This window comes from Poeciliopsis prolifica, unplaced genomic scaffold (genome assembly GCF_027474105.1).
Source record: "Poeciliopsis prolifica strain line A6 unplaced genomic scaffold, Auburn_PproV2 SCAFFOLD022, whole genome shotgun sequence".
NCBI classification, from domain to species: Eukaryota; Metazoa; Chordata; class Actinopteri; order Cyprinodontiformes; family Poeciliidae; genus Poeciliopsis; species Poeciliopsis prolifica.
Window position 1 is genome coordinate 1,680,603 of NW_026562397.1, and position 19,803 is coordinate 1,700,405.

General features: G+C 38.9%; 1 protein-coding gene across 4 annotated transcripts; it reads left to right on the forward strand.

Annotated features, from left to right (window-relative positions):
• The first annotated feature begins 1,815 nt into the window (after nt 1-1,815).
• On the forward strand, nt 1,816-19,559 carry cuedc1b (CUE domain containing 1b). Of its 4 annotated transcripts, XM_055045706.1 has the most exons (11): nt 1,816-1,971; nt 2,883-3,505; nt 4,537-4,661; nt 6,172-6,298; nt 13,450-13,708; nt 14,035-14,091; nt 14,275-14,355; nt 15,382-15,440; nt 16,177-16,243; nt 16,589-16,642; nt 19,222-19,559. In XM_055045706.1, exons 2-11 carry the CDS (start codon nt 3,194-3,196, stop codon nt 19,254-19,256), a joined length of 1,176 nt encoding a protein of 391 aa, XP_054901681.1. In that variant the 5' UTR covers nt 1,816-1,971; nt 2,883-3,193; the 3' UTR covers nt 19,257-19,559. The 4 variants fall into 4 exon arrangements, 2 of the variants coding, with proteins under 2 accessions (XP_054901681.1, XP_054901680.1); XM_055045705.1 differs by lacking the exons at nt 16,589-16,642; nt 19,222-19,559 and adding an exon at nt 17,970-18,629; XR_008607005.1 differs by lacking the exons at nt 16,589-16,642; nt 19,222-19,559 and having other exon boundaries at nt 14,443-15,440; nt 16,177-16,213.
• The last annotated feature ends 244 nt before the right edge of the window (nt 19,560-19,803 follow it).

Here is a 19,803-nt window from a genome sequence, read left to right on the forward strand (position 1 = left end):
TAAGAATGTAACCATGTAGTGATCTTCCAGTGAGTACAATAATTAATGACGGTTGAAACAAAGATTTCAAGAAGGAGCTAACTGGTCAAAATGAATCCTTATGTTTTCGTCCAGCTAATTTCTGGAAATCGGTCTCCTGCACTGTTTGAAGCTTTACACTGGGAGCTCAAGTCAAACGTCTCTGGAGTCATCCCAGAGCTGGACTTACCAAAACAGAATGTTCTCATTTCCTTCATCAATTTCCTGGAATGCTGTCTTGTTGAGGTGGAAAGACCCAGCTCACATTCACACTGGATAAAAGATGGTATATTTTTTTATGGACTTAGAAAATAAATCATTTACTGTCTGAGGTTCTGAAAATAGATTCTATAAAGCCTGACACCTTTTTCTATTTATTGTCTCTAAGTAAAACTTCCCTCCTCCTTCATTTCCCCTTTCTTATGTACTTTTATTTGTATTTTTATTGTTTTTTATATTTGTGCATAATATATTTTGTCAGGGTTGCCTCCAATGACTGTTGTATCTTTTTTTTCTACCTTGTGCAAATATCATTTCTATAACCTCAGTTTAGTTTTGTGTAGTTGTTTCTGTGATGTGGGGATTTGTTTGTGGCTTAGAATCTGCCAAAATGTCACTATACTTTGTACCATATTTATCAATATATGGCTGATAATCAATTCAATCTGGAGAGACTCAGACAGAGAAAAGCAGCAATAGGAGTTTTATTTGACCTGAAAGTAGGTTTCGTTGGCTCTCTGCAGAAGACGGAGAATCGCCGTCATCTTAAATACAGCGCTTGTGGCGAGGATCAGGGTCTTCTTACCCCGCTGCCCAAATACTGGCGGTGGAGGAGGGAAAGAGGGTGTAGACTGGGTAGATTGGGGTTGGAACATGTCTGGAAAGCAGGTGGATCCATGGATGAAGAGCCTCATGAAGGGATTCTTGATCTGTGATTGGCTGAGGTGGAGACAAGCAAACTTCTCCACACAAGTGAGGACTGAGAGTCTCCCATCTTGGATTTGCACCATGTCTTCATTGAAAAGACATTTGAAAGAACATTTTCAAATGAACTGAGAAAACCAGCCACATTTAAAAGCAACATATTAGAAATCAGGTAACATATTTTAAATGCTGTAAAGAAGTAAAAGGTGAGAAAAAAGTTCTTCCTTGGTGAAATGATTAACGTAGCAGAGCAGTTAAAGACATTTAAAATATTACGGAGTATGTGACAACTGAAAACCATATCGAATATAAAATGAAAAGAGCAGTGACTCTTAAAACTTAAGGATGCAAAAAAGAACAATGAATATTGTTCATCAGAATCAGTGACTAGGAAATTGAGAAGTTGAAATATGGCAAAAGGTGGAATGAAGACAAATGGTGTTTATATAAAATACAAACGTCAGTGTTGAAAATATTAGAGGAACAGAAGGGAAGAAATAATGATTATGATATTAAGGGTCGGTCATACTTACAATCTAAATGGTATTTTATGTTTACCTGTGAGGGAAAAAATAATGATAAATATGAAGGATGTGGAGGGAAAGAAATGTTGAACATTTATTGATGGATTGTGAAAGTTATGAGCCTGAAACGGAAAGATTGAGAAAAACGGTAAGAAGAACAGGACAAGAACGACATCTTAAGAAATATTGCTAAATGAAGAGAATATTTACACATTAAGAAAAGCTCTACTTATTTGTCTTCATACTCAAAATTGAAAACTAGAATCCAGAGCAGAGAGCAGTGGTGGGCAGTAGGTGGCGCTATGCACCTCGAAGCATTCGCCATAATAGGACAGAAGAAGAAGGAAAAATAAGGAGAAGAAGAAAAATAGAAGAACTGCTGTAACAGCTGAAAGGCTTCGTGCTTTAGTTTTAACAGTGGTGCTGGAAGTAAAGGATTTATCATTTGCCATCACAAGCAGACCCACTGAGGAGCTTCAGTCCGTCTCTCCTGGCTCAATAATCAGTGAGTGAATCCAAATAACTTCCACCACCGCTAGCATTGTTGCTGGGAGGGAATATTTATGTGACAGCGGCGATTTGCTGCTTTTAAAAACGTAAAACCACGAGAAGTGGTTTTCATTGTCATGTATGATTATGTCAACAGCTTCGGCCTCCTATGCAACAGGTTAGTGGCGCCGGCTAGCTAACCTACAGAGGTTAGCAGCTGGAGCTCAGTGAGGTGCTGTAAAGCCTTGACTATTGAAAGGCTGCTGGCACCGATTGAGAATCCAGAGCAGGCTCATGTTGTGTGGAGTGGCTGATGTCGGATATTTGACGCTTTGTCTAGTTGGAACATCATCTTCTACTGTTTGGTTTTGTGAATAAAAGTTTGAAACCTCCAGCCTCTTACCGCTAACATGAATTCTCCCAGTTTGTAAAAACAAATTTAATCTGGACAGGAGAGAGCATCCCAATATACTGTTATAATGAGCAATACCATTGAGGAAGGGAGAGAATAAAGAAGCCTTTAGGTCATAGGTCAATAAATGCATAACAATTAATTTGCACATTTTAGATATCAACTTGTAAAACAATTTTCATCTTCTACATTTTCAATAAAATCCAGTGACGGTTGCAGTAACTTGCAAAGGGCAGCAAAAATGTTTGTTGAAGCAACAGCTGTTAGAGGCTCAGACAGACATTAGACTTTTATTATTATTATTATTATTTCAATATCAGATGGCCTGTCAGTGTATCAGTGGTAGGTCTTTTGTCCAATGAATATTATTTATGTGCTGGCTTCAGCAAACCAAACGTATGCGTATGTTTTTTCATAAAAGTATGAGTACAGCATATGAATTGCCCCTGTTGGTGAAAATGATCTTTGTGAAGTGTCTTTGTAGTGAGCACCATTTCTCTCTGTTGTCTCTTCAGGTGATGACTCTCTTCTCTCCCAGTCCTTGAAATCTGAAGCACAACTCACAACCTCCTTACAAGTACTAAGATGGACATTTAATTTTAAAGAGCAAAATGACCGTCACAGTCTTTTAGTGGAAACCGATAAGGAATGCTGGAAAATCATGGAAGATTAAATGCAACCAATCAGTTTTCTTTTTCCTTGTAAATTTGATCTTTTAAATCATAATTAAATCATTTTCTTTTCAAGCAACTTCCGCTTGGGGATTGATAAAGCGTATTCTGATTCCGATTGGGTTGGCAGCACCTGAGACAGCCACTCTCAAAGGATGACCAGCCTGTTCAGGCGGAGCAACAGCAACAAAGGCTCTGAAAGCAGTGGAGGCAGAGATGGGGGCGGCACTACTAGCGGGCAGCTCAACAACAGCAGGCCGAACCGGCCAGTCAAGCACCTGGAGTTCAATCAGGCCATGGAAGACTTCAAGACCATGTTTCCCTCCATGGACTATGAGGTGATTGAGTGTGTTCTGCGTTCCAACAAAGGAGCTGTGGACGCCACTATTGACCAGCTGCTTCAAATGAGCATTGAAGGACAACACTCAGATGATACCTCAGACTCAGATGACAGCATCCCAGCAGAGGTCAGTAAACTGTGTTGATAGTTTGCGCATGAGCAAATTACTCAAATTTATATCATGTTAATCTAAATGTAGTTTTTCGCTGGTAGGTGAGATCTACACCCTCCGATGGCGGCACAGTTTCAGTTTCTCTGATATCCCGCGAAGGCACCAAATTAATTTATCAGCTGGAGTAAAGGGATGAATATCATATCATTATATTCCAGGATTAATCTTGCATGGGTTTTGATTTAAGAAATCATCAGCATATGCTAAAAGTTTGTGAGGAATACCTTGATGTGTTATTGGTAATGTATCGCAACTCAGTCATTTATGGGCAGCTACAGGTTTTAGAACCAGGACAAAAATAAAAGGAGCAATAGCATCTCCTTGATATCTGCCTTTCTATAAGCAAAAGGGTTTTGATATATGGAGTAACTGGTGCCATTGGTTGTTTGTACAGAATCTGCAGTTTGCAGTTGTGTGAAGTGTATCTTTGCCGTTGTTGCCAAATTTGTCCATTAATTCTCCTTATAATCCGCTAATAACTGCAGGCATTTTGTCTTGGCATTAGCTTTCTTAGGATCGGTTTAGTATAATTTATTTATTTATGCATATTCCAGGATTAATCTTGCATGGGTTTTGACTTAAGAAACTGAGCTCAACTATCTAAACAATAAAGTTTAATCACAGTTAATGTATGATTTCATGGATGTTTTGTGTCCATTTCAACAGCATTATAGCTGCAGCATGCAGCTTTTACAGAAATGTTTATTTCCGTAAATGTTAAAACTTTCACCATGTTGTGACGGTATTGTGTGAGACAGATAATCTGTAAAAAAATTTAAATAAAAAATGCATCGCTCCCAGTCAAAAACAACCAGAGCCAGGAAAAGTACCTTAGCACTGTCAATCATGTTTGTGTACGTTCTGCTCAAGGGCCGAACAGACGTAGATAGCAGAATAGTGGAAATAAAAGTAGTGTTCATTTTTTAAATTTGTTTGATAAAATAGATTTTTAAGATTAGAAAGTTGGCCTTGTATTTGTTTTTCAGATTCTGGAGCAGACCCAGGAACCCGACAGCTCAGATGAAGAACCACCTCCAGTTTACTCTCCACCAAAATCCAACATCTACTCTGACTGGAAGCACCCAGAGACACACAAAGTGTCTCCTCCACAGTAAGAACTTGGGACTGCTTCTGCACCTTTACAGAATACACTTTAAAACTAGGACCAATATGTGTTCTACTGAACACAGGGACTCAATATATAAAAACAGATTTGCACTAATGTGGAAGAAAGCCAAATAAGAAAACAAAATTCAGTGAGAAAATGAGATTTTTTTTGTACCTTCTTTTTTTATTCACTACTTGTATTTCAAGAAATGTGCAAAAAAGAAATCTAGAAACCTTACAGACTATGAAACCAATAACTAATAATTTAACCCCCCCACCTTCTTGAACTCTAACAAAATTGGTGTCAAATGTTTGTGCAGTAAGGATTTTTGTTTGCGCTGCTATAATTTTAAAGATATTACTAAAAGAGTTTCCAGGGATCATTCAAAGTAAAAGCGATGCAAACGAAAATTCTTGCTGGACAAACCAGGACAAATGTGTTAGATTTTGTAACTGTGACCAGCTGTGGTTGATTTCTTATGACCTATGGAAACTTTTTTTATTAGGATTTTACTGCACATACAAGCACAATCCTAACACAAACATTGACACCAATTATGTTAAAGTTGGGTTAAAAGTGGGGAGTCTGGTTGACCTTTTCACCTTTAAACTTTGATTCGTACCTTCAAATAGTTCGGCAAGCTGATAGCTCTAAGAGAACAAAATGTCGTCATGTGTCTACATCGATGGGAAGTGATTTTTCCACTTCACATGGCTGAATGAATGAATTTATTGTTACTTAACTGGCTGGCAGTGAGCATCAGTTCATCAATGTCAACCCTGGGGAATCGACAACTCGAAGATTCATTCAGCAGAATTCTGAATAAGCCACTATTTGGTGTACAAATACTCATTGGTTCTGAATTCTGTTGGTGTTTTTATTGGGAAGCATCCTGTAGACCATGGTGTGGATGAACATTTTGGGTTTGTTGCCTATAATGTGTCTGGGCTCAGAGGTTGTGCAGGGAAAACAGTGCATGGATGAACTGAAAGAGTCTAGCATCATGTAGTTGCATATGAACAGCTGACTTCCAGTTACAAAAAAGGTTTAGAGATAATTCAAAGCAAATTGGAAAGGTTAAGGCTCCACACTTTCTCCAGCTGTTCAAGATAACTTTTCTTTTCTCTTCACTACCAAGCAAAATTGCTGGGGTATTGTTGTCTCCAGAGTTGATTCTTAATTGAATTGCATCATTTTAACACTTGCACTCATTTAGCGTTGAATTTTAATTTGTTATTTTTTTGGTTGAGGCAGTCATGACAACCTGCTGCAAAGCAAGCAGTCCATAATCTCAGGGAGGGTCAGGAATAAAAAGTAAATAAGTCTGTATCCAAAAACCACCCCCAGAAGTTCAGAGAGTGATTTATGAAATCCTCCTTAAAAGATTATCATCAGTGTCTGGCAGCCTCAAAGACGTTCACTTTTCAATTCACAACCTGAACTTTGTCAAGTTTTAATTGTGTCACAAAAGAGGATAAGCCGATGATCAATGCTAATAATTTGTTGGTCCCAGATCAGAGACCCATGTGGCAGCAGACGACCAGCAAGTTCGGATCTACAGGAACTGGAACCCGCCGCTGCTCGGAAACCTTCCAGAGGACTTTTTGAGGATTTGGCCTCGGCAATCAAACAGTGTGAAGGTACTTTATTTTCTTCAGAAATTACTTACAAACAACTCAAACTTTTGATGAATGAAAAATGTTTTGCAAAAGTGATGTATAATGTTTTTCTGTTGTTCTTTTGTTTTGGGAATTTTTACCCTGTTGGCTTTCTTTTCTCCTGAAATCTACATTAAATGAACATTTTAATGACTTTACTTTAAAGTGGACATATCATGCTTTTAAATCCTTCCTTTTCACATGTGAGTCACTCACTTATCATAGTCTATATAAAGTAGAACTTCTTGGATGAGGGGAAAAAAATGGCAGAATAGAGGAAATTGAAAAGACTAGAAGATATAACCCCCCAAAATATAAAGACATAAACACAGCATTGGGAGAGAATAATTACATTTTTGCACTACTAGACACTCAAAATACACAAAAACATATAAAAAGTGAATTTTGCATGATATGTCCTCGTTAAAGTCTTACTGCACTTTTTAACCAATCTTGTTATTTTGCTGATGTAGTTTAAGATGTGTTGTAGCTAGGCCTGTCACGATAAGAGATTTTGCTGGCCGATTAATTGTCTCAAAAAATTATTGCGATAAACGATAATATTGTTTGAAGACCTTTTCACAGTGATTTAATGGAAATTACGTAATTACTGTAGATCGTTGTGTGTGACTGTAGATCGTTGTGTGTTACTGTAGATCATTGTGTGTGACTAGATCATCGTGTGTTACTGTAGATCGTTGTGTGTGACTGTAGATCGTTGTGTGTTACTGTAGATCGTTGTGTGTGACTGTAGATCGTTGTGTGTTACTGTAGATCTTTGTGTGTTACTGTAGATCGTTGTGTGTGACTAGATCATCGTGTGTTACTGTAGATCGTTGTGTGTGACTGTAGATCTTTGTGTGTTACTGTAGATCATTGTGTGTGACTGTAGATCGTTGTGTGTTACTGTAGATCGTTGTGTGTTACTGTAGATCGTTGTGTGTTACTGTAGATCTTTGTGTGTTACTGTAGATCGTTGTGTGTGACTGTAGATCGTTGTGTGTTACTGTAGATCGTTGTGTGTGACTGTAGATCATTGTGTGTGACTGTAGATCGTTGTGTGTTACTGTAGATTGTTGCGTGTGACTGTAGATTGTTGCGTGTGACTGTAGATCGTTGTGTGTGACTGTAGATCGTTGTGTGTGACTGTAGATCGTTGTGTGTGACTGTAGATCATTGTGTGTTACTGTAGATCGTTGTGTGTGACTGTAGATCGTTGTGTGTTACTGTAGATCGTTGTGTGTGACTGTAGATCGTTGTGTGTTACTGTAGATCGTTGTGTGTTACTGTAGATCGTTGTGTGTGACTAGATCGTCGTGTGTGACTGTAGATCTTTGTGTGACTGTAGATCTTTGTGTGTGACTGTAGATCGTTGTGTGTGACTGTAGATTGTTGTGTGTGACTGTAGATAGTTGTGTTACTGTAGATCGTTGTGTGTGACTGTAGATCGTTGTGTGTGACTGTAGATCGTTGTGTGTGACTGTAGATCGTTGTGTGTGACTGTAGATCGTTGTGTGTTACTGTAGATCGTTGTGTGTGACTGTAGATCGTTGTGTGTTACTGTAGATCGTTGTGTGTTACTGTAGATCGTTGTGTGTGACTGTAGATCGTTGTGTGTGACTGTAGATCATTGTGTTACTGTAAATCTTTGTGTGTGACTGTAGATCGTTGTGTGTTACTGTAGATCGTTGTGTGTGACTGTAGATCGTTGTGTGTTACTGTAGATCTTTGTGTGTGACTGTAGATCGTTGTGTGTTACTGTAGATCGTTGTGTGTGACTGTAGATCGTTGTGTGTTACTGTAGATTGTTGTGTGTGACTGTAGATCGTTGTGTTACTGTAGATCGTTGTGTGTGACTGTAGATCGTTGTGTGTGACTGTAGATCGTTGTGTGTGACTGTAGATCGTTGTGTGTGACTGTAGATCGTTGTGTGTTACTGTAGATCGTTGCGTGTGACTGTAGATCGTTGTGTGTTACTGTAGATCGTTGTGTGTGACTGTAGATCGTTGTGTGTGACTGTAGATCGTTGTGTGTGACTGTAGATCATTGTGTTACTGTAAATCTTTGTGTGTGACTGTAGATCGTTGTGTGTTACTGTAGATTGTTGCGTGTGACTGTAGATTGTTGCGTGTGACTGTAGATTGTTGCATGTGACTGTAGATTGTTGCCCAGACTGGGAGCTGAACGCAGCCTGTTGAATGTGACCGGGAGCCAATCAGAAAGTGCGGATTCCCCTCCTGCTTTCTGAGGGGAATCATGGAGGGGATCCCAAACAAATATCCTTCCAAATATTTCTAAATTAACACACAAAATCTGATATATTGATTGCAGAGAACCACAAAAACAACCCTGGATGGACTGATTAGTGTGAAAAGATGTTCAATATTATATTATTTTAAGTAACAGTTATTGAATGCTGAAACACCAATTTATTGATATTTTAACCTTTTAATAGTTTTTATCCAGACGTTCTGGCCCAACAGGCCCTTTAAGAACGTTCCGGTTTTTGATCTGGACCCAAATGGAAATGAGTTTCATGTCCCTGATATTCGGGATAAAACAAGAGAATCCTGTTTTGAATGTAAACAAGAATGAAGATATTTGGAGGTGGAATGATGTCACAGCACCAGCAAAGATTCTGTGATGTCACTGGCGATGTAGTCTGTGATGTCATCAACTGCAGAATCGTATGTAACACAATTCTGCATATTTGTCATTGCTTGCAATACCCCTGACCAGTTCAGACGCCCGCAAAGCACTTTCCAATCGACCGTTCACTTCGTTTCGAAATCGACAACTTTAGTGATTTTACTGAAATAAAAATGTCTCAAAATACAGAAAGACACCAGAACCGCAGACTGGCCCACCTGGAGGAGGAGCTGGAAGAAACCAAATTCCAGCTGCAGAAACAAACGGAGCTCAAAGTGGGTTTTTTCAACAAGGCCCACAGAGCAACTGAGGAGTTGAAGAGACTCCAGAGATACACTGACACTGAAACACTGAAAGTTGTTGCTATTGCTTGTCAAGCTCACTTCAGTGTGGAAGACCTGGATAAAGAGGAGCTGCAACAAAGATATGAAGATTTAAAGGTGTCTCAGTTCCACATCCAGGACGCACTGCTGGCAGAAATGCATGATGAGAAGCAGCGAAATAAAGTCCTGGAAGACAAGCTGGATGACCTGAAGGCTTCGTATGAGGAGCTGCGCCGTAAATACGAAGCAGACGTTGGTGATGAGGCAAAGCTACATGAGGAACAGAGCCTGGAGAAGCTCAGAGTGGAGAAAGACAAGATCATACATGACATGACCCAAAAGATCGACCTCCTGCAAGAAAATGAAAAACGTTTACAAGCCGAACTTGAGGAGAGCAAACGTGGAACAAACGAACAATCAAAATTAATAAACGAGTTAAAGCAGCAGGCGGAGATTTACCAAGACAAAATAAAGAAAGAGGAAGCTGCACTTTACAAAGAAAGAAAAGAAAATGTCATCCTTGGATTAAACTACACTGTATTGATTGAACAATTTGAAAAGCTGGAGACACAGAAAGAAACTCTGATGGAGAAATCAGAGGAGGACACGGCGCTGGTGGAGAAAATAAGAAAGGAGTACGCCATCCTCCAATGCAAAGCAAACCAAGACACCAAATTCCTGAAGAACAATGCAAAGATTTTAAAGAAAGAATTGGATGAGAGCAAAACATTTTACAACAAGCTCAAACTTAAATTTAACATGAATATTACTGGATTAAAGGAGGAGATGGAAAGATGCAAAGAGAAAGTACAACAAGAGAAAGACGCCTCATTACAGTCAGCGACTGAGAAGCAGCAGCTCATCGACAGCCTGCGACAGGAAAACGCCGTCCTGGAGGAAAACACACGGCGAGAAATCCAGGTCCTCCAGGACAAGGACAGAAATGCACAGGATGAACTGGAGACGCTCAGAGTTTTGTTCAAGGAGCTGCAGTGTTCTTACATTCATGATGTTAATATGTTGAAGACACAGGCAGAGCAGTTCCAGGAAGAAATAAGCAGAATGAAGCAAGAATTGGAGACAACCAGAGATAAACTGCAGCCAGACACTGAGGAAGATCAACATGAAGATCTGCAAACTACAGTTTCACAACAGGAGGAGGAAAAGAACCGGGTCGACCCGATTATGAATTCTAGTCATCATATTTCCTCGGAGGAGGATTTAGCAAGGGAACCAATACCAGGATGTTCAGCTGAACTGGAATCCATACAAGACGACATCGATGAGGAAACCATCCAGCAGGATTTAGAGACTCCAGATATGAACAGCAAACAAGAAGGAAAGAAGAAAAAACAGAAGACTTCCATTTTGAAAAAAATTCGAAACATCTTTAGATTGAAGAAGACAAAAAAAACAACACAGGAGTGAATTCAATAAAAAACGCGGCCTGTGGCGATTCGGCCTGTTATGATAACAGATTTTACTGAGCGATTTAATCGTCTCAAAAAATTATCGCGATAAACTATAATATTGTTTGAAGATCTTTTCACACTGATTTAATGGAAATTACGTAATGATACATGCGATTTCCTGCCACAGATAGATACACTTTACTTTCAAAACAACACAGAGAGGAATCCTGAACAGCTAACACGGTGCAACCCGAAGTCCAGCAGACATCGGAGATGATATGTGGAAACATGAATGTTTATTCAACATTTCATGCAAAGAAAATATAAATAACTAGGGGAAGAGTTGGAGCGAAATTTTTACCAGAAAACCCGGTAACTTTTCTGCTGTTCTTCGTTAAGGTGACATAAAATGGTTCTAATGATTTTCATTCAGTCAGACTGACACTAGCTACATGCATTGCTGGTAGATTGTAGTAAGGAATTGATTAATGCCTGGTTTCAATATTAGTGAACTGGACTTATTATTTTGTGTCCATTGTTGGACACAACATGGTTCGATCGAACCGTTATAGCGAGGATTTCTGTCGGTTGATGTGTCTCTCAGGTTTTGATAGTGGGCCGACAATCGGCGACATCAGATGGTGCAGTGCGTGCTGGGCATTACGCTAAGGAAGTAAGGAAGGGAGGGTCAGTGGAGAGCACCGGAGTTTCATTCAGTGTCATCAACAGTAAGAGAAAAAGGCAGGAAGAAACGTCTTTGCACCACATTGTTCTCATTTTCTCATGTTAAAAAACAACATTCTTCTTCTCTCATTTCCTCCCTTTCTTACATAATTTATATATTACTTAATATTCATACAATTTCACACATACATGCACATTTTCACGTCCCCTCCATGGCTGCCACCTTATCGTGGTGGGGGTTTTTGAGTGTCCCAGTGATCCTAGGAGTTCTGCTGTCGGGGCTTCATGCCTCTGGTTGGGCCACCCCATGCAGACGGGTCCAAGGTGAGGAACCAGACCAAGTGCAGCCCAAAGATCCTTATGATGAATACGACCTTTGGAAACAGGGGTCGTATTCGCCCAAACATGGGGTCCCACTCTGGAGAGGCCTGGGGGCGGGGCATGTGGGCGAGAGCCTGGTGGCCCATGGAGCCCGACTGGGCCTTAACCCATGGAGCCCAACCGGGCCTTAACCCATGGAGCCCAACCGGGCCTTAACCCATGGAGCCCAACCGGGCTTTAACCCATGGAGCCCAACCGGGCTTTAACCCATGGAGCCCGACCGGGTTTAACCCATGGATCCAGGTCGGGCTCAGCCCAATGAGAGCCAATCTGTTCACCACCTGTGGGGTGAGATTGAGAGGTTCCGGCTAGAAATAGTCAGACTAACTTCAGTGGGCGGTTCTGTTTCTGGAGCCAGTCTCCTTGAAAGGGGTTGGATGTTCTCCACTCTGGGGTTGCCCCTTGTGAGAGGCGCTGGGCAGGAGGGGCATATTTGTTGCCTCCCATCTTGTTCACCCCAACGCACCAAGGGGATAGCCTCTCCCTCTACATATGGGTTTGGGTCGGGTTCTGGCTACTAGTTCAGATTACTCACTGTCCTTGGAGAATCTCTGAAGAAGAAACTGAGCACAACTTCCTTCTTCACTAAACATAAACAAAAATGGAGGCCTCAGATTTTAGCAGTTGTAGAATTTCTTTTTGCCTTTGGAGATTTAGAAATCAGTAGTTATAGATTATAGATTTAGTTTCTTACTTTTTCCATGATGTTTACATCTATTTATTATAAATGTTGTTCCCCACTGATTTTTTCTTTACGCAAAATAAAATAAAATGTTTGACTGAACCAGTAAAATTAACTTTCCAAAGAACAGATATTGAAAAAAGTTCACATGAGATTATCATATATGCTACATGTGTCAAACTGAAGGCCCGAGGGCCAAATCTGGCCCGCCTCAGCTTTTTATGTGGCCCTCTGGACTCCAAATTATAGCAATAGGCCCGTCCAGCTTATCTGCGATTAATTGACTTATCGTTTATCTCGACAGGCCTAGTTGTAGCTTAGTAATCAGAATTGAAGAATGGATTTAGAAGTTTCTCTATCTTAAATTGTACTATTTTTATGTCTCCTGGATGACTTAAACTCAATGCTCATGGTAGAAAAACATTGCTCAAAATAATGGTTTTAATTTTAGTCAGTCGCACTTTATTTGAAGGAGTGTGTATAAAACTGAAACAACACTGTCATTAACATCTTATAACACCTATTATGACTAAGAAGGAGTCTTCTTAAATGTTTACAACTGTTGTCATGAACTATCATTCGGTCAATTATGACTTTTAATGTAAAGTTGCACTAAATGTTGCATTAAATGCTTATTAAAAGTGTCAACTTTGCATTTTTTCTGCAAATAATGACATTTTAAATTAAAAATTCTATTAAAACTTGCATTGAAAGTCCAATAAAAGTGTCAACTTTGCATTAAAAGTGTCATTATTTACTGAATGACACTTCATGTCAAGAGTCATAAACATTAATGAAGACTCATTCATGTTCATAACAAGTGTTATGTGATGTTTATGACAGTTTTGTGCCAGGCTTATGCACACCTCTTCAAATAAAATGTTACCTTTTAGTCCCACCAAACTCTTTTCTTTTTGGAAAACATTGTTAAGATTGCTCTATCCTTCAAACTGAACTGGTATTTCTGACACATTATGCCAGATAAACTTGTCTTTATTTCAGCAGTACTCACAAAGCAGTCCATCTCAGCCCTCCTCAACCTCTTCGATGTCTGTGTCCTCAACAAATCAAAGGACAGCCCAGGCCGCTTCTGTGTTTGGAGCTACTTTGACTGCTGAGGGTCCTAATATGACAACGGGATTACAAGAGAACACGTTGATGCAGTATTTGGAAGACGAGCGCATAGCCCTGTTTCTGCAGAACGAGGAGTTTTTGAAAGAGCTGAAGCGTAACCATGAGTTCCTCATTGCCTTAGAGAGAGGTATCACTTACTGTTGTCTATGACTGAGAAAATCTTCATAAAATGTTTGTATTTTTGAAAAGCTAACTTGAAAGGAGTTTTAAATGCCTCTGGTTTGTATTCTGTCTTTTATGATTAATGTAAACGTGCAGAGCAGAATGAGCATGGTATATAGGTCTGGTTAATAAAGGTGGGCGATTTTTCACTACACTTAACAGTGAAAGTTGTAACACAGGGGCATTTGCCCCCGTACAACTTTATTTGGAAGTTGAGTTAATATATATTGGAATATTATATGAGGGTATTCAGTACATTAATTGTCTCATCTCTGTCTCTCTTTATTTCAGATGGGTTGAAGTATGGAATAAAGTCCAGCCATTTATCAAGCCTGGACACTTCCACAGGTAGCAGTCAGTCAATGTACAGATCACAGGAATGAACCAACGTTGTTCATTCCTGGTTCCAGATATGCTCATGTATTAACACTAATACAAAGTTTTGTACAAACATCATACTGTGAACAAATGTGAACTATTTCACATGTAGGTTTGTAGTTCCACATTGCAGTATGGGTCCTTTGTGTGCAGGGGAGAGATACTCAGCAGATTCGCAGGACCCTCCCTCAGATGACGCACTATTCAGAGACAAACTCAAGCACATGGGTAAATGTAAGTTCGACTTACGACTGTTAAACAACTGTATTGACCGTGGAAGCATTTCTTTGTGTTTACCATATCTACCTTTTGCAACTTCAGCAACAAGAAAGAAGCTCTTTGAAATTGCCAGAACATTTTCTGAAAGGACGAAAAGGAGAAAGTCTAAAAGAAAGACTCTAACACACTTATATCCTTCCTGTGACGTCACATGGTCCTGATAGAAAGTTGGTGGTTTTATTCTGGGGTGGGAATCTGAGAGAAAATAGTCGACATAGATTTATCAAAGTGTCACTGACATGACATGGGAGCGATGCTTAAATTGTTTGTTACATCAGTCACTTATAATTATTTTTTTAGAAATAAAATGCTGATTGAATGCAGGCCTGTTTTAAAAATGTTTTTGAACTTAGCCCTGCGATGAGCTAGCTGGATGACTCCTTTACAGGATGTGATGTAATGAGGGTAATATCCAGTGTGCCGCCATGTTAGCAGGCTGTTTGTTTTTCTTAATTATTCCCGTGAACACATAAGTTTGTTCTCCTTCCAAAAAGATCTAAATCTTCAAGATCAATGGATGAACAGACGGCTCTGCCCTCTGTAGCGATCATTTCACTTCACACAAGAGTTTCAAACCTGTTAAAGATATATATAAATATTTAAAAAATGATCATAATACTGACAATACTGAGGCAGTACTTGTTCGTAAACGCAGCGCCAACTTATTATCATTGAATAGTAAAAATACGTTATGCTACCACATTGTCATTAGTGAAAGGGAAACTTCATAACGACCCAAAAGCGTTGCATGCAGGCGAAAGGATAAATGAGGAGGAAACAACTCAGCATGAGGCAGAGCAAGACGAACAGACACTGTAGGGAAAATAAAACCGACGTCTGCAACAGATACCAGGCGAAGACAGGCTGCGAGTTTTCAGTCATTTTATTGGCCTAATTGCAAATAGTTTCAGTTAAATGTTAGTTTTGTTTCCTTGTTTTTTTTGTGTTTGTGTGTTTTTTTTTAACTAAACTTGTGTTCAGATTGGGCACAGCCGACTCCACAGCAAATCTCCTGGAAGATATCGAGGCAAACCCTAGCGGTAAGCATTGCCAGTCTTCTCAGTTTTGCCTTTGTACTTTGCTGGTTTTCTACCTTTACTTATGCAGACATCTCAGATTAAAATAAAAGGATCAGACCTAAAACTTTTTCCATCTTTCTGTTCTACATTTTCAGCATTTTTATCAGGTTTTAAATATTTCTTTAAAGTGCTTTAGAAATAATGTGCTATGATATGGTACATTTGTTTAGCATGTACTGTGTCCTTTGGACAACTCCTGTCCAATTGTGGGCCTTTTGTCACAGTCCACAGACAAACAATGATCAAGTAAAAAAAAAAAGTAACACTTTATTTGAAGTGGTCTGCATAAGACTGATATGGCACTGTCCTAAATATGACATAAGGCATGTTATGAACATGAAGGCGTCTTCATGAATGTTTATGACTGTTATGAAGTGTCATTCAGTGAATAATAACCCTTTTAATGGAAAGTTGCTTTAAAAGTCCATTAATAGTGCCAACTTTGAATTTTTCTATTAAATAATGACACTTTAGTGCAAAGATGGCACTATTAATGGACTTTTAAGGCAACTTTGCAGTAAAAGTGTAATTATTTACCGAATAATACATAATACGATACATAAAAGTCATAAATATTCATAAAGACTCCTTCATAACGGGTGTTATGTTTATGACAGTGTCATGTCAGTCTTATGCACACTTCTTTAAAAAAAAGAAAACACTTGAAATGTTCACTGTTGCTTTTATCTTTGTTCAGAGGAAGATGGTAAGCCAAGAAGAGGTATCGTTCAGGAAGACAAACAACTTGACAAGCCAATATGATGGTAATCCACTTTTTTTTATCCAACATTTTTGAAAAGTCAACTTTGGGTAGTTATAAAGACTGCAAATCAGTGATGGCAAAAAAAGTATGAGCTATCATATTGAAAACCACTGATGGTTCTCTACACAGAACTAAAAACTTTTTCCCCACTACTTTGTTGATTTAAACATCCGTAAGTCAACTTGTGAGATTGTGACCTCTTAGTTTCATGTGATTTGCTGTCCCGTCTTCTTTGTCTTTTGCTGAAAGGGTTTGTTTTAGTTGCACTCTCAACTCCAATAGCAAAACTCAGTGTTCTCCACTCTCAAACATCCTAATAAGATATTTTGTTTTCCTTTTTATTTAGTTCTCCCAATTGTCTGGATAGACACAGTCAACAGGCGAAGTGATGGATCTGTCGGTGAATACCTTCCACTTCTTGATGCCCTTTTCTTTGTCACACAGTCAGGGTGATGCTGGATACAACCTTAATCTGTTAGCTACAGTTAGGGCCAGAAATATTTGGACAGTAACACAATATTTGTGAGTTGGGCTCTGCATGCCACCGCATTGGATTTGAAATGAAACCTCTACAACAGAATTCAAGTGCAGATTGTAACGTTTAATTTAAAGGGTTGAACAAAAATATGTGATAGAAAATGTAGGAATTGTACACATTTGTTTACAAACACTCCACATTTTAGGAGCTCAAAAGTAATTGGACATATAAACATAATCGAAACAAAGAAGTTTTTTCTCAATATTTTGTTGCGAATCCTTTGGAGGCAATCACTGCCTTAAGTCTGGAACCCATGGACATCACCAAACGCTGGGTTTCCTCCTTCTTAATGCTTTGCCAGGCCTTTACAGCCGCAGCCTTCAGGTCTTGCTTGTTAGTGGGTCTTTCCGTCTGAAGTCTGGATTTGAGCAAGTGAAATGCATGCTCAATTGGGTTAAGATCTGGTGATTGACTTGGCCATTGCAGAATATTCCACCTTTTTGCTCTCATGAACTCCTGGGTAGCTTTGGCTGTATGCTTGGGGTCATTATCCATCTGTACTGTGAAGCGCCGTCCGATCAACTTTGCAGCATTTGGCTGAATCTGGGCTGACAGTATATCCCGGTACACTTCAGAATTCATCCGGCTACTCTTGTCTGCTGTTATGTCATCAATAAACACAAGTGACTCAGTGCCATTGATAGCCATGCATGCCCATGCCATCACGTTGCCTCCACCATGTTTTACAGAGGATGTGGTGTGCCGTGGATCATGTGCCGTTCCCTTTCTTCTCCAAACTTTTTTCTTCCCATCATTCTGGTACAGGTTGATCTTTGTCTCATCTGTCCATAGAATACTTTTTCAGAACTGGGCTGGCTTCTTGAGGTGTTTTTGGGCAAATTTAACTCTGGCCTGTCTACTTTTGGAATTGATGAATGGTTTGCATCTACATGTGAACCCTTTGTATTTGCTTTCATGGAGTCTTCTCTTTACTGTTGACTTAGAGACAGATACACCTACTTCCCTGAGAGTGTTCTGGACCTCAGTTGATGTTGTGAACGGGTTCTTCTTCACCAAAGAAAGTATGCGGCGATCATCCACCACCGTTGTCTTCTGTGGACGCCCAGGCCTTTTTGAGTTCCCAAGCTCACCAGTCAATTCCTTTTTCCTCAGAATGTACCAGACTGTTGATTTTGCTACTCCAAGCATGTCTGCTATCTCTCTGATGGATTTTTTCCTTTTTTTTCAGTCTCAGGATGTTCTGCTTCACGTCATTTGAGAGCTCCTTTGACCGCGTGTTGTCTGGTCACAGCAACAGCTTCCAAATGCAAAACCACACACCTGGAAACAACCCCAGACCTTTTAACTACTTACTTGATTACAGGTTAACGAGGGAAAGGCCTTTTGAGTTAATTGAAGCCTTTAGAGTCCATTGTCCAATTACTTTTGGTCCCTTGAAAAAGAGGAGGCTCTGCATTACAGAGCTATGATTCCTAAACCCTTTCTCCGATTTGGATGTGGAAACTCTCATATTGCAGCTGGGAGTGTGCACTTTCAGCCCATACTATATATAAATTGTATTTCTGAACATATTTTTGTCAACAGCTAAAATAACAAAACCTGTGTCACTGTCCAAATATTTCTGGCCCTAACTGTATATATTTGACACAGGATCTTAATCACGTATTACTTTGAGAATTCAATGTCTTTTTTTAAGTGGTTCTGATCGATGCTAGGTCAACATTAAACAAGACACTTTTTAAACACTTTCTGAGAGTTGGACTTAGAAGTACAGTTCATTATTTAGCTCTTCTCAAATAATGCAAAGTCTTTCAGTGTCATAAGGTCTTGTCTAATTTTTACAAATGTTTTAAACTGAAATGACTGAAAATAAAATTTCTTAACTTCACTGCTGTGTGTTATATTTTTCTTGAAAGGTTGTTAAAGGTGTAATTGTGGATTTTACAGATTTGTTTTAAAACGTGATCAAATGTTTTTTGCTGGAAATTTCAGTATTCCATTATACTGTGAGATCAGGATAAATGTTGTGCTTGCATAAAAAAAACTGGCTTACCATTTTCCTTCTACTGGAATGAAAAATTATTCCATTACATGCCTAATTCTAATATTTAAAATATAGCTAGAAACACCTTGGATTAACTTGGGGAACCTTAAAATTGATTAAACAATATGTTATTTTTGGCCTGGACTGGGTGGAAAGTTAATAAGATTAATTTTTATGTGTTATTATTTGAAAGTTCAAAGTAAAAACTGACACTTTTATACTTTGTGACACAAAATGGAAGATCTTCTCAAACTAAATTTTAAAAAAAAATCTACATTTAATCTTTTCCCCACTTTCTCTGCATTAAATGTTTTCTACAGCTTTAGACCTTTCAATAGATATAAAGTTTTTCATATTTTTAAAATAAATCTTTTCTATGTTTTCTGCCTGTTTTGGCCTAAAAGAGATTTTGTTTTCATCCCTTTCCACCATCCAGCTTCCTGCCATCAGAGGGTTGCATCGTTTCCCTGAATGAGGGGAAAAAAACACTTTCTGGGATTTTCTGGAGTTCGATATTTCAAGTACTCGTATCTATTAAAAATATTTTTTGTAAACATTATGTAATACACTTCTCTACGCTTTGCGCCATGTGGTTGTCTGTGTGTGTTTACAATGTTCCACTTCCCTCAAGCAGCCAAACCAAGAATCTTCTGATTTAGCCTCATTATTAACCAATTCATATAAATATTCCAAATAAATATTCATGTATGTAATATATGTTATACATGCATTTTGGAAGGCAATAAACTGAACTGAGTCTTTATCATTCTGTTTAGGCCATTAATGAGTTTCTGCATGATAAAAATGAAATATGTAGGTTTAGTTAACTCCAACAGAACTGCAATCTCCATTGGTGAACGCCAGCTGGTGTGTGCTCACGTCCTGCCCATAGTGAGGGATGTGGACCATCTTCTGAGGTAAGTGTGATGTGCATCTAGGAAGAAAAATTAACAGTTGATGTCGGTGGGAATGTAGAGAAAGACACTGCATTCACCAGAGTAAAAAAAATAAAAATAAT

Coding starts and splice junctions, on each gene's coding strand:
- cuedc1b (XM_055045705.1), top strand. CDS start 3,194: ATGACCAGCCTGTTCAGGCGGAGCAACAGCAACAAAGGCTCTGAAAGC. Junction 3,506..4,536: donor ATGACAGCATCCCAGCAGAG/GTCAGTAAACTG, acceptor TTTGTTTTTCAG/ATTCTGGAGCAGACCCAGGA. Junction 14,092..14,274: donor AAGCCTGGACACTTCCACAG/GTAGCAGTCAGT, acceptor CTTTGTGTGCAG/GGGAGAGATACTCAGCAGAT.